The sequence below is a fragment of the Carya illinoinensis genome, chromosome 3 (genome assembly GCF_018687715.1).
Source record: "Carya illinoinensis cultivar Pawnee chromosome 3, C.illinoinensisPawnee_v1, whole genome shotgun sequence".
Classification (NCBI taxonomy): domain Eukaryota; kingdom Viridiplantae; phylum Streptophyta; class Magnoliopsida; order Fagales; family Juglandaceae; genus Carya; species Carya illinoinensis.
The window spans coordinates 20,700,545-20,714,678 of NC_056754.1; the positions used below are offsets into that span (position 1 = coordinate 20,700,545).

General features: G+C 32.8%; 1 protein-coding gene across 1 annotated transcript; it reads right to left on the reverse strand.

Moving 5' to 3' along the window:
* Positions 1 to 5,577: 5,577 nt before the first annotated feature.
* LOC122303734 (chaperonin CPN60-2, mitochondrial-like) lies at positions 5,578 to 11,242 on the reverse strand. The gene is made up of 18 exons (XM_043115659.1): positions 11,061 to 11,242; positions 10,899 to 10,923; positions 10,608 to 10,739; positions 10,285 to 10,444; positions 9,877 to 10,052; positions 9,641 to 9,736; positions 8,617 to 8,721; positions 8,349 to 8,435; positions 8,189 to 8,278; positions 7,998 to 8,078; positions 7,822 to 7,890; positions 7,629 to 7,706; positions 7,366 to 7,461; positions 7,062 to 7,161; positions 6,880 to 6,983; positions 6,260 to 6,365; positions 6,029 to 6,107; positions 5,578 to 5,939 (listed from the first exon to the last, which is right to left on the reverse strand). The coding sequence occupies exons 1-18, from the start codon at positions 11,096 to 11,098 to the stop codon at positions 5,819 to 5,821; spliced, it is 1,743 nt and encodes a 580-aa protein (XP_042971593.1). The 5' UTR covers positions 11,099 to 11,242; the 3' UTR covers positions 5,578 to 5,818.
* Positions 11,243 to 14,134: the final 2,892 nt, after the last annotated feature.

Sequence of the window (14,134 nt, forward strand, 5' to 3'; positions counted from 1 at the left end):
AAACTATTTCATTAAATAAAATTTTAAATAACTTTTATATTTTTCAATGTGTGTAAGGCCCTATAATAATAAATTTAATATTTAATACAATGAATTATATATTTTAAATAATTTTTAAGATCTTGCTGAATTGAGGTACAAATTAAATTTTTATTGAAGTCTCATTTTAAGTTGTTATATTAAATATAAATTCAAAAAAAAATTCTTTAAATATTTTAAATAAAATCTCATTTCATTAAAAATTTTCAAAATATTCCTTATACTGTTTTATATTTTATTGTATTATAATTACGAATAACTAATTTAAATTTAACCTTAAGTCTCAATTTATATTGAACCGCCCCTAAATCTAAAGAGTCATGTACGTAAGATATAATGCCTACGTACCTTAAATTAAGGATATAAAATTTCTAATCAATAATTGAAAGGAACAAAAAAAAAAAGTACCGCTGTTGTAAAACATATACACTATACACTACTTAGAATTTGATTTATAAAATAAATTTTAAAATTTGAATCTTATCATTTAAATAATATAGATGGTGTAGTCTTCACACATATTTAAAAATAGAATAACTCTTTTCTTTATTAGCCATTAATATGCACTAATTAATATTCTTGTTTTGGGTTGCTCTCTCCTTACCATTTCTAAACTTTTTTAGACAAATGATCGAAAAACTCCAAGCTCGTGTACTTGGCTAATTCAGCTAGTTCATTCATGGGATATGCTCAATTAGAGGTCAAGACACCTTTCATGCATCCTGTTCCTTGTCGCTTCAATTACATCCATATTATTTATATGGTGACAGTCATAATTTGTTAATTAGTTGATGTGAAAGTGAGATTTTCGTTTGTTTTTACAATAATTTTCAAGTCATTTCATTTCATCTCATCTAATTATTACAACTTTTTCAAATTCTTATATAAAATAAAATAAATAATTTAAATTTTTAAAATTTTAAAATAAAAATAATATTAAAAATATATTTTTTAATAATATTTTATTCAATTAAAATGCTCCCCATGCGGGCGCCAGGGAATATTAACCCTTGTACTCTCCTCCATATGTATGGTGTATTGATATATATGTATATAATATTAATGTTGAAAAAGAAAAAGAAAAAAAAAAGGAAAAATTACACTTTTTTCCCTTAAAATATAACTTTTAATAACGTGATCAATGAATAATCAAACTTGTCACGTGATCTCTTAAATTAAACTATATTGCACCCCTTATTTTTTTTTATCCATCTTAACAATGGATAGAATGTAACTTATATTTCAAATTGAAAAATAACTTGGAATTTGGCAGTCAAGTTATAAAAGTATTAATATTTTGAGAGGGTTAAATGTAATTTTTCAAAAGAAAAAAAAAATACTAACAAAAAGCATATAATTATAACAAACCATTTACAAACTCATAGAGACAGAAAAACTACTCTGATTTTTAAATTTTTTTTCTTTAATAAAATTCTTTAGCTTCTTTTTCATAATAAACAGATAAAAACTATATACACTAAACAAGTTAATTGATTGAGTTTTACTATATATAAGTATAATCGCGCACTAATTTATGTATCAATACTGATTTATTTATACTTAAAATTTAAATTAACACTATTTTCAATAAAATTTACTTTTTGACCAATCACATCACATTAATACACAGATTAATACATAATTATACTTGTAACTATATTTTTCTTAATTATGCTTGTAACTATATTTTTCTTAATTGATTCCCTCTCCCTTGATCACTGCCTATCTACCTACTTTTATGCTACGAGTGATTCCACAGCTACCGAGAGATTTTTTCCATGAGTGCAATCTTTTTTTTCATATATTTTTTTAATTATCTTTAATATTTTTTAAAAAAATAAAAAATTCACAATATTATTAAAAAAAAATACTTTTGAAAATAAATAAATAAATTTTATTGGAACACGCCATCGAAATTGCTTACTCATCCATCCAATCATTAATGCCTCATTCGCTTGCTCATCTTATGTACTTCATTATTTCATTATTAAAGCTGCCACAAAAGCTATAAGCAAATACCTCTTCAGACAACTTCACATCACACTCACCACCTCAACTCCCTCTCTTTTTGTAAAGACACTTCCCTATATTCAAATCACTTTTTCTTGTCAATTTCTCTTTGATTAAAAAAATTATCGAAACAAATGAAGTGTACCCAAATGTTAAAAAGAAGCTATATATCCTATCGTATATACTCTTTTGAGCCTCTCAGTGCAACTTACAGAGTTTGTGTGTGTATATATATATATTGTTGCCCAGATGACTAACACAAGAGGGGGGGTGAATTGAGTTGTATTAAAAAAAATAACAATTATAAATCAAATATATAATATAAAATATAAACAAAATATGAAATAACAATAAATATAAAGAGTAAGGGTAAGAGAGAAGCAAACTCAGTATGTTAACGAGGTTCGGCCCCACTGCCTACGTCCTCGCCTCAAGCTACCCCTTGAGGATTCCCAAATTCACTATTCAACCTCCTTCAGGTGGAGATAGAAACCTGTTACACCTTTGAACAACACCGCTGCAAAGGATCCGTGTAGAACACTCTCTACACTTGCAATCACCTTACACGTGGTGATTCAACTATTCCCTGTGTAGAATACTTTCTACACACACAAGGGTTATACACACCATTTTTCTGATACAAAAGCTGATAGTGGGTAGGTTATCAGAAAACACTCCTTAACGAGTGAAATAAGAACAATACAGCGCAAGCTATATCTCTCAAAATGAACAAGGATTAAGGCTCAATGTTTAGAAAAGAGAGAATGAAAGCTTTGAATGAATGTTGTATGCTCTTGGTGTTGTGAATGTGAAGCTCTCAAATGATCTATTTATAGGCATATGAGACTTCATATTCAAATTTAAAAAGATTCACATGTCAAAGACAACATCATTCACTTTTTCAAAAAATTCAAATAAAAGGTTCTTCTTTTTCAATTGTCAAAGACAACATCATTCACTTTTTCAAAGAATTCAAATAAAAGGTTCTTCTTTCTCAATTGTCAAAGACAACATCATTCACTTTTTCAAAAAAATCAAACCTAATCTTTTACTTTTGGCATATGACAAAATGAGCACACTTTCATTTTCAAAAAATTCAAACCTAATCTTTTACTTTTTGTATAAGTCTAAAAAAGCATCAATCACTTTTGAAAATATTCAAATAAAACATGCACATGTGAAAGATGACAATCAATCATCTTTAATATTTTCAAAGTTCAACCCTTTAATCAAGGCATGCACATGCAAAAGATGACAATCAATCATCTTTCAAAATTTTCAAATTTAATTTTCAAAAATATTCATGCACATGTGGAAAATGTAGTTTAATGCTTTATGATAAAATATTAATTTTGAGCATTAATCCTAATTTCGAATTTTGAAGAGATTTACAACATTACTCTATAATTTTAATGTGAACTTGTTCCCTTCTTGCTCATGCTTGTTTCCTTGATGTGCTTGACTCCATTGTGTAGACAACTTGAGCTTGAGACTTCTTTATTCTTTGAATTCATTTGTTATCATCAAAATCCATGTGTAGATTTATAATCACATGAAACTTGAAATCTTGAGTTCAACATATATATATATATATCAAAAGTAGAAAGCTTGAAAAGGGGGGGAATTAGATGGAGGAAATTCTTATGGTGAATCACTTTTAAATCATGCTTTTAGTAAAATATGTGAGGGAAAAAGAAAAAGAAAAAGAAAAATTTTAGGCAAAGAAATTAGGATTATGTCTATATAGAGTTATAAAAAAATTATCTTATAAATTAACGGGGATGGATGCAAGATATTATATTTATTTTACACAAAAAAAAAAATTACAATTTAATGTACGGCGTTTAAGCCACGCCAATTTGTAAATTAGGTTTTTATAGTTCTCTCTATTGATGAAAGAAGCATTTCTTGATAAAGAAGCCTCTAAAATCATAGATCCTACTTAGTTTGAGTATATCAAACCCTAATCATAAGCATATCATGTAACATGTTAATATCAGAACATAAAGCATTCGCAATTTCTACAAAAAGAAGTCTAATTAAAATAAACAACTTTTCAGAGAGACATTTTGGTGGTAATTTTACTCAGGTAATCAAATGTCAACCACCAAGTTGAGCGATGAGGCTAACATCTGTAAATAGATGGAAAGTTGAACATTACATGCCCCAAATGATTTTTGGCCATTTACGTACAAGTTGGTGATTGACATTTGATTACTTGAGTGGGCAACCAAGGTGGTGACCTAACGCTGCCTTTGAAGCAGCCTTTAAAGACAAATTAAGAAATAAAAATGATAGCTTCAAAAAAAAAAAAGAAAAAGAAATGAAAATGATGGATACAAAATTCTTTTTATAATCTTTTATATAATTATGTTTTAAATAAAATATTTTAAAATATAATGGTATAAAAAATTATTAAAAAAATAACCGTATATCATTACTAAATTTGATAAAATAAAAACTCTATTTATTTATTTATGGATAATCCTTAAGTCATAGATGAAAGTTATTGAAATCTGCCACCAATTTCCTTTTTTTATTTTATTTTTTTATTTATTGACTAAAGAATTATTTTTAAGGGATATTGTGAATTTTTTTTTATTAAAAACAACCATTTAAAGATATAAAAAGAAAATGTATGAAAACAAAAACAAAAATAAAAATAAAATAAATAAATAAACTTACTCTATTCGGTGACCACCTTCGGTCGAATTCATCTGTGGCGCTAGCAACTTCCTTTACTTATACACAAGCCCACTCCATCCTCGAGCCTGGAGAGCCTTTTACAAGAAACAAGGATGGAAAACATAGACGTTTGTGCAGAAAACACAGCAATCAACATCTGGTACAACGAAAATGCTAAGTTGCCCGTTTCCTATGCCCCTCAAAGTGACCGCTGGTCACAAATATTTTTTTTTTATAATTTTTTTTTACTTAATGATTAAAGAAGTGATTTTAAGTGTATTGGTATTTTTTTTATATTTTTTAAAAATATTTAAATATATTAAAAAAATCTGAAAAGAAAAATGAAAAAACAAAAAAAAAAAAAACCGCTGTGCGGTCAAAAGGAGCGGTGCACTCTGGGCGGCAGAGTAGCACCGTCCCTGGTACAAGCATCTGCATCATTCATTTGTGATGGTTACGTGCATCAATTCCAGCATCGGAGTTTGTGCGACTTTCGCAGTTTCGTGTCCCCAAAAAATTGGTGCCAAAGGCATCATTTACCATGACTTCTTTTTCTTTTTCCTTCTATTTTTGTAACGAGCCATCTAGCCGAATTTTGACGTGCCATTTCGAGCCTCAACGTCACCTTCCAATTATATTGCATTTACATTTTATCGACAGGAACTTCCCTCCACAGTAAGAGCACATCATATTTTTATACAATATTTAATGTCAAAATTCTTATAGTTCACAACATTAAATATTTTAAAGCTCATATATTGTATCTTATCTTAATTGCAAAACTTATGTTTGTAGACAATCTTAGTCAGGGCGCAAGTTTTTAGCGCTTTGAAAGTCGCCAAATTAAGGAAAATTTTAAATCGACTTTATGAATTGGGCATTTAGTTGTCAATCTATTATTGCTACATTTAAAATCTCGAAACCAAAGAATGGAAAACAAAAAGGACTGTCTTTGCCACTAACTGCATCAAAAATCATGATCCCTCCTCCATGCAGAGCAGGTGGGAGTCGGACAAGGGGAAATAGATTATGCTTTGTGTCATAAATTTCATGTCATGGCATCTGCACTAAGATGCTCAAAGTTTCAGTAACCGAAGCCGCCCATGCCACCTCCCATACCACCACCTCCCGCAACTGGGACTTCCTTCTCATCCTTGGGAAGCTCGGTGACAACTGCCTCCGTTGTTGTCAATAACGATGATACACTATTCACATGTAATTGAAGAATCTTGATAAGTTATTGAAGAGAATGAAACAAAAATTACCTAATGAGAATCTACCAATCGTTCATTACCTAGCAGCATCAACCAAGGCTGTTCTGATGACTTTCAGTGGATCAATAATTCCTGCTTCTATCATGTTCACGTATTTATCTGGAACAAGCCAAGATTGCATAAATGTTCATATACATCGCAGGGATTAATATTACGGGAAAAAAAGGCTCGCGTGCAAATCAGCACAGCACAAGAACCATGACTCAAACAACCTAATTGCTTTTGTTTGTTTGTTGGGAAAGAAGACAAACCTGCAGCTGCATCATATCCATGGTCGGGATCATTTTGCTCTAACAGCTTACCAACGACAACTGCCCCCTCAACTCCAGCATTAGAAGCAATTGTGTAGGCAGGCATCTACAGCCAAAATGCAGGCTTAAATATTAAAATCACCATTCAAAGCAGTATCACAAGCTTCCATGCAAATCCTAGGAACTAAAATACAACTGCACGAGTCATTCTGAAAAGAAAACATGAGGAACAGTCCTCTGATCGTATATCACCTAAAGTATTCCTATGATTACCAAAAGCAAGAACCTAAACTCAGGTTTCAATATAAGATTCCTCTTTTATTGGTATCTGACTGCAGTGTGAATCCCTAAATTATTCTAGCCATTGACAACTATGGCCCAACATAACTTAATTTCTTGCCAAAAAACAAATGGACTTCTGAGAAAAGCTTATTGCAACATCACTCATCACAATTTATTTGTAAAAATTCACTTTCAAAAATAAATTTATCCCAAAAGATGAAGTCTCGTAAAGCTTGCAGCACATGCCCCTGAGGTCTGAGAAAATATTTCAAGTTTTTGTGTCATAGCCTGACCCCAAAAAGAAGGTAATTATTACATAAAAAACATAAGTTTGATACCTTGAGAGCATTCTTAATAATCTGCACGCCAATCTTTTGGTCAAAGTTTGCAGTTTCCAACTTGTCCAGCTCTTTTGAAGCATATAGAAGTGCAACACCACCACCTGCAAAAAAAAAAAAAAAGTCTTTAATTTACCTTCCTCTGGTCCCACTCCAAATGCATTCTGAGAAAACTAGCTTACCAGGTACAATCCCTTCCTCTACAGCAGCCTTGGTGGCATTTAGAGCATCAGTTACTCTATCCTTCTTCTCACTAACTTCTGCTTCGCTCGCTCCTCCAATCTACAAAAAACCAATCTCATTAGTACAAAGTTTCAAGAGGCTGTGCCTCAATATACTGCACATGGCAATATCAAAAAGCTTGCAAAGTGTCCCAGAAGTTAAGATACCATTTAGTACAACTGGAAGGAAAGAACAAAAATTGCAATATAATTTTGTGTAACTAGAACAAAAACCACAATATGCATCTTCAAACAGGAAGCTCACCTTTAAAACAGCAACACCACCAGAAAGCTTCGCAAGGCGCTCCTCTAACTTTTCCTTGTCATAATCAGAAGTGCTCAGTTGAATCGAAGATCTCAGCTGTCACAAAAATAATATGCCAAAAATCAAGTTATTTAAAAAAAAAAAAAAAAACACAAATGCAGCCCCCCCTCCCTTTTCGTTTCCAGTAAAAAATATAAAAAAGAAAAAATATAGTATTACAAAAAGGAGTCCCATAACATATCAAAAAAGGGAGCTACATAAACCTGTTCACTTCTTTCTTCAATGCCTTTTTTGTCCCCAGCTCCATCAAGAATGATAGTATCATCCTTTGACACCGTAACCTACAATCGGAGCCCACATGAACTGATCATATAGCAAGCACCATGCGAACATATATTTATATTTCAAAACAGAAAAAAAAAATGTAAAACCATGCATACAGAATTGTATATATACCTTTTTGCATGAACCAAACACTTCTGGTCCCACCTTTTCAAGGTTGAGGCCAAGCTCCTCAGTTATTACCTATAATTCAATGCAAAGAAAAAAAGTATAAAAAAATGTTAGTATTTCGTGCAATCACAAATTAGTATGAATTATAAATGGAAAACCAAATTGCCAATTAAACCTACCTCGCCTCCTGTGAGAACAGCAAGGTCCTGCAGACCAGACTTCCTGTTTTCTCCAAACCCAGGGGCTTTAATGGCACAAACCTTCAAAAATCCATGAGCCATCGATAAACTAACATAATCTGCTACTTGACAACATTTAAATGTACAGTTCCAGGACAAAAAATCTTGTATAAGAAAAAATAAGAGGACACCTTGATTCCAGCACGAAGCTTGTTCAAAATAAGAGTAGCCAGTGCTTCACTTTCCACATCTTCAGCAACAATCAATAAAGGTCTCTGTGTCTGAAAAACCACATGTCAATCAACTAAGCCTAGACTCTGACTTTCATTATCTCCTCAATAAACCACTAACCTTCAAGGCCATCTCCAATACTTTAACTATAGCATTTATATTTGAGATTTTCTTTTCATGGATCAATATGAGTGGATCTTCTAGCTCCTGCCAAAATAAAAAAGTAACCTTGTTACCACTTGGGATAAAGCAGCTTGCAAAAAACAATATCCAATACCCAAAGACGATTTAAAAAAAGACAGTGATCGATCTGAGGGGCCATCAAACAGAGATCAAGTATATAACATAATAAGAAATAGCTAGTTATCAATGAATGGTTAATGCTTACACATTTCTGGTTCTTCTGATTGGTGATGAAATAAGGTGAAATAAAACCTCTATCCAGTTTCATTCCCTCAACAACCTCCAGTTCATTAAAAAGGGTCTTCCCGTCCTGCAACAATAAAGTTGAAACAAAAATAGATACCAATGGCAAGAAGAAGGTAATTGCAGAGCATACATAAGAAACTAAGGCCTCGGTTGGTTACACATATGAGATGAGATGAAAGTTGAATAAAATATTGCTAGAATATAATTTTTTTATTATTATTTTTATTTTGAGATTTAAAAAGGTTGAATTGTTTATTATATATTGTGTGGGAGTTTGGAAAAGTTTTAATGATTAAATGGGATGAGATGAGATGAGATGAGATGGGATGGTTCGTGTAACCAAACGGGGCCTGAGTTAAAATGCCTAAAGCTTCAATGCCAAAGTCAAAAAATTGAAGTGCCGATCCAATTTAAATAAAAAAAAAAAAAGGTTTTGTAATTTCACAATTCAGTTTTTCTTTAAAGTTTGAATTGACTTGCATAATTACAGAGTACAGCACCAACTTCATAAGAAAGAGCAAAAGAAACAAACTGCCCCATTCCAACTTCATAACCACAAAGAAATGGCCTACTGGGAATCCAGAGAACAACATACACAATTTAAGAGGGGAGAAAGGATATAATAAGTAACAAATACAGATGTCAAGCTTTTGAGCCACTTAAGATCTTCAACAAGATAAGAATTTAAAGCAATATTTTTTTTTTTTTATTGGCACCGAGTGTCCAGGAATAGCGTCCCAACTAATCCCGGGGGTGCACAGGCCCTTGGCAAAGAGTTTCCTACAAGTGCACCTCAAGTAATTCAATGGGAAAATCCCTCAGTCCAATGGCCCCTAGAGATTGTTTGCCAAGGGCATTTGAACCTTAGACTTGGGGAGAGCATACCCCACGCCCAAGGCCTTTACCACTCAAGCCAACCTCTAGGGATTAAGAATTTAAAGCAATATAAGATTTTCAGATGAAAAATCCAGTCAGAAACTTACAGAAATAGTAATAACACCCTCTTTGCCGACTTTCTCCATGGCATTGGCTATTAGCCGCCCTATCTCTCTTTCCCCATTAGCTGATATAGTCCCAACCTTTATAGGAAAAAAATGTCATATCAGTAGACATATTTGTTTCATTATTAATTTGCCAAAATTAACCGTTTTGCAATGCATATCAACTTATTCTACTAAGCTCCTCATTTTGAGACAAAATAGAACTCAGTGAAGCAAACCTGTGCAATTTCTTCAGATGTCTTAATCATCCGGGCTCTGCTTTTCAAGTCTGTCACAACAGCATCAACTGCCATTGAGATTCCACGTCTTAAGTCCATGGCATTCATTCCAGCAGCCACTGACTTGCATCCTTCAGTAAATATTGCACGAGTGAGTACTGTCGCACAAGTGGTGCCTGTAAGGATGCAGAAGAAGCTTCATATTAGTAACCATGTCAAACCTCCAAAAGTTTCCACCATTCTATTTAAGTGCAAATGAACTAATTTCCTCTTCCCAAACTATGCCATGCTTTTTCAAATAAAGAAAACATAACAGTACCAGATAAAATTACTCAAAATGATGCCCATATATGGCCTTGTTAGCTGATAAAATAAATTTTTTAAGTATTTACTGTATGAGAACCTCACCATCGCCTGCAATATCATTTGTAGCGTTTGCAACTTGTTTTACAAGACTAGCACCAATATTCATGACTCTGTCTTGGAATTCCACACTCTTTGCTACAGTAACACCATCTTTTGTTACTTTAGGGGCCCCAAAACTTTGTTCCAGAACAACATTGCGACCCTATGAAACATCAAGCACCAAATAAGATCACTGTCCGAACACTATAATATCGTAACACATCACAGATTACACTTCCAGATAAAATACAACGATCATAACCAAAACAAAAAACAAAAACTTAGCAAAAATAAAATTAGCGGAACAAGAAAGATAAAGAACGCACTTTCGGCCCCATAGTCACTTTAACTGCATCAGCGAGCTCTTCTACACCCCTAAGCATCAAAGCACGAGCTTCGACCCCGAATTTAATGTCTTTCGCAGCATAGTTTCGGCTCCAACTCAATCCACTACCAATCTAGATCCCCCCCCCCCAAAAAAAAAGCAAGTCACATTCAGTTTCATTTCAAAAAATTCACATAAAAACAAAATGAAACGGTCCAAGGAAATTCTACATGTGATCGATAAGAAGAAAATCACAAAAAACGAATAAAAAAAAAAAAAAAAAAAAGCTCACCCTATGGTTAATGTTATTGGCCAACCTGCAAAACAATAAAAAAAAAAAAAAAAAGTCAAAATAGATATACTAAGATCGACCCAGACGAGAAAAGAACCATAGAATACGAAATTTGTCAGCCAATGGATTCTATAGACAGAGAGAGACAGAGAGGCTGAAAACCTGGCTTTGGAGGCAAGGCCACTGGCAAAGCGGTGCATTGTTATGTGTTCGAAAAGAGGAATGGTCCCGAGAGAGCGGGGAGGTTACTACTCAGTGAGCAGAGAAAAGTCTTGGAGTGTTTGCGTTGGGGTTTAGGGTTTTGACGCTGGGGGACTGGAGTGGGGGCTGGGGGCTGGCCAATGCAAGGATTACGTATAATGCGTTTCCAACCTTTAGGCAGCATAGCTGGGCCTACTTTCAGTTTAGGCTTGGGCTTTGTTTTTCTTATTGGGTTTTTAAAAGGTCCATAACGACTCAAGATGTTGATGAATACTGAAATTTTGACAGGCACTCGTGTACTAAATAAGGATTTTTTATAATTCTTTTTCTTAAATATCTTTTAAAATTTAAAGAGAGAAACAAAATGTAGGCGCTATGCATTAAATACTATAGTATGATTTTAATGACAAAATGTTTTATTTCTCATACCGAATTAAAATTTTATTAAAATTCCCAATTATCCACCATGAATTTTTAGTTCATAATGAAAAAAGAGGAGGCAAGGATAGACAAGAGTCAGTTGGAGGCTTTTAGGTGTGCTCTAGAAGAAAATCAATTGCATCATCTAGGGTGGAAATGTGGTATGTTTACGTGGAGTAACAAGCAAGCATATGATAGTTTTATCAAGAAAATATTGGATAGACAAGTGGGCAACCTTTCTTGGAAATAATTGTACACAAATGTTAAACTTGTATGTATGGCAGCTAGATGCTCATATCACAAATCAACAATAATGTCAATGAGTAATGAGGTTCTAAGGCAAAATAAAAGAATGAGTTTGTTCAAGTTTGAAGCTAGATGGATAAAAGATGATGAGTGTGGGAAGATTGTTGATAAGGAATGGAGCTCAGGTTTCACATCAATATTTTCCATGGAAAAATTTCAATCTACCATTAACAAGTGCAGTAAGGCTCTATCTAGTCGGGCTATCGGAGTAAGAGAAGGATTCAAGCAAGTGAAAAGGTTATAAGAGAAGTCAAAAGTTATCAAAAGTTTGCAAGAGATTGTAGGAGTACAAGATGTTGACCTAACTTAGAGACTACAGGATGAAGTTGGACGTTTACTAGAACAAAAAGATATTAAATGGAGACTAAGTGCTAAAAGAAACTAGTACTAACATGTGGATAGAAACACAAAATATTTCCATGCATATGCCACTCAAGAAAGAAGAAAAATTAGATTCTGTAGGTGAGAGATTCTCAGTCTAATCTTAGAACAGATCAAGTGGAAATACAAAATGCTTTCCAAGAACACTATAGATGGATGTACCAACCAATCAACCCTACATTAGAGGTAAGAGAATAGTGTTTACTTCATGTACAAATGTGTGTATCAGATAAGATGAATGAGAGCTTGCAAAAGGTCTTCACCAGATTGGAGGTGGAGGAAGCATTGAACCAGAAGGCCTTCACTAGATGGATTTAGGTCTATTTTTATCTGTCACATTAAGATCTATAAGGTCTTCAACAATTCTTAACTTCTTAAATGGTGGGCAATTAGGCAGTGCTATTAATTCAACTTATATTGCCTTAATTCCAAACCTTAAGAGTCCAATGTGTTTTGGGGATTATCGACCCATAAATTTATACAATGTTTTGTACCAAACCATTGCAAAAACTTTTGCTAATAGGTTGAAAAAAGTATTGCCAAAAGTTATTTCCCATAATCAAAGTACTTTCATTCTAGAAAGACTCATCACAGACAATATCATTTTAGCTTATGAAGCCTTATATATGATGAAAACTAGACACAAAGGCCAAGAAGGAAATATGACCTTAAAGTTAGACATGTCTAAGGCCTATGATAGAGTAGAGTGAGAGTATCTAAAAATAGTGATGAAAAAGTTTGGCTTTGAGAGAAGTGGATGGATTTAATCACACAGTGTCTGTTTTAGTGCAATATTCAATTTTAGTGAATGGATTGCCAAGTGATAAAATTATCCTTGTAAGGAATCTTAGGCAAGGATATCCTCTATCTCTTTATCTGTTCCTTTTATACGCAAAAGGGCTTAGTTCCATGGTCAATAATGCTGAAAGAAATGGTAATATAAATGGAGTATCTGTAGCAAGAGGAGGAACCAGTATCATTCATCTATTGTTTTTGTAGATGATTGCTTACTTTTCTGTAAATCCAATATGAAGGAGTAGAGATATGTAGAGCAAATGTTGGATGAATATGAATTTGCATCAAGACAAAGGTTAAATTTGCATAAAACTTCTATCTATTTTAACTCAAACACTAGGCTAGTAGTAAGAGACTAGATTGCTAAAGAAACAAGTGCAAGAGTTTGTGGGGGTTTTAAGAAATATCTAGAATTTCCTATAGTGGTTGAAAGATCAAAATATAATTCTTTTACGGGGATTAAAGAAAGAGTTTGGGATAGAATCAATAATTGGAAGAACCACTTTCTTTCTCACGTAGATAAAGAGATCTTTACCAAAGCTGTGATACAAGCAAACAATCTCCACATATGCAAAAATCAGGTAATAATTTTTTTAAAGTAAATTGGGATGCAACTCTAGATGAGAGAAATTCAAAGATGGGAGCTGGAGTGGTTATCAGAAACTGGGAAGGAGATCAAATTGCAACTTTATGCAAGCCTCAATTTTTTGTTTCGCATCCAGTAATAGCATAAATTAATGCTCTATGGAGAGCTACAAATTTTTGCATGGAGATTGGTTTAAATCAAGTCATATTTGAAGGGGATACTTTATATGTGATAAATGATTTTCAATGGCCTGAGAAGAACTGGTCATGGAATGACCAACTTAATTAAGGACATCAAAACAATTCTCAAATACAGTGTAGATTGTAGGATCAGAATACACCAAGAGAATAGAATAATGCTACTCATCAAGTGGCTAAACTAGCATTATTATGTGAAGATGAGTCAGTTTGGTTAGAAGAGGGTCCGGATTTTATTAAGAGATGAAAGCATTGTAATGATTGATCTTTTTCTAATTAATGAAGAAAGTATTGATTTAAAAATTAATAATAAAATAAGAAAAATACTTTAACCATAAATAGATTACATA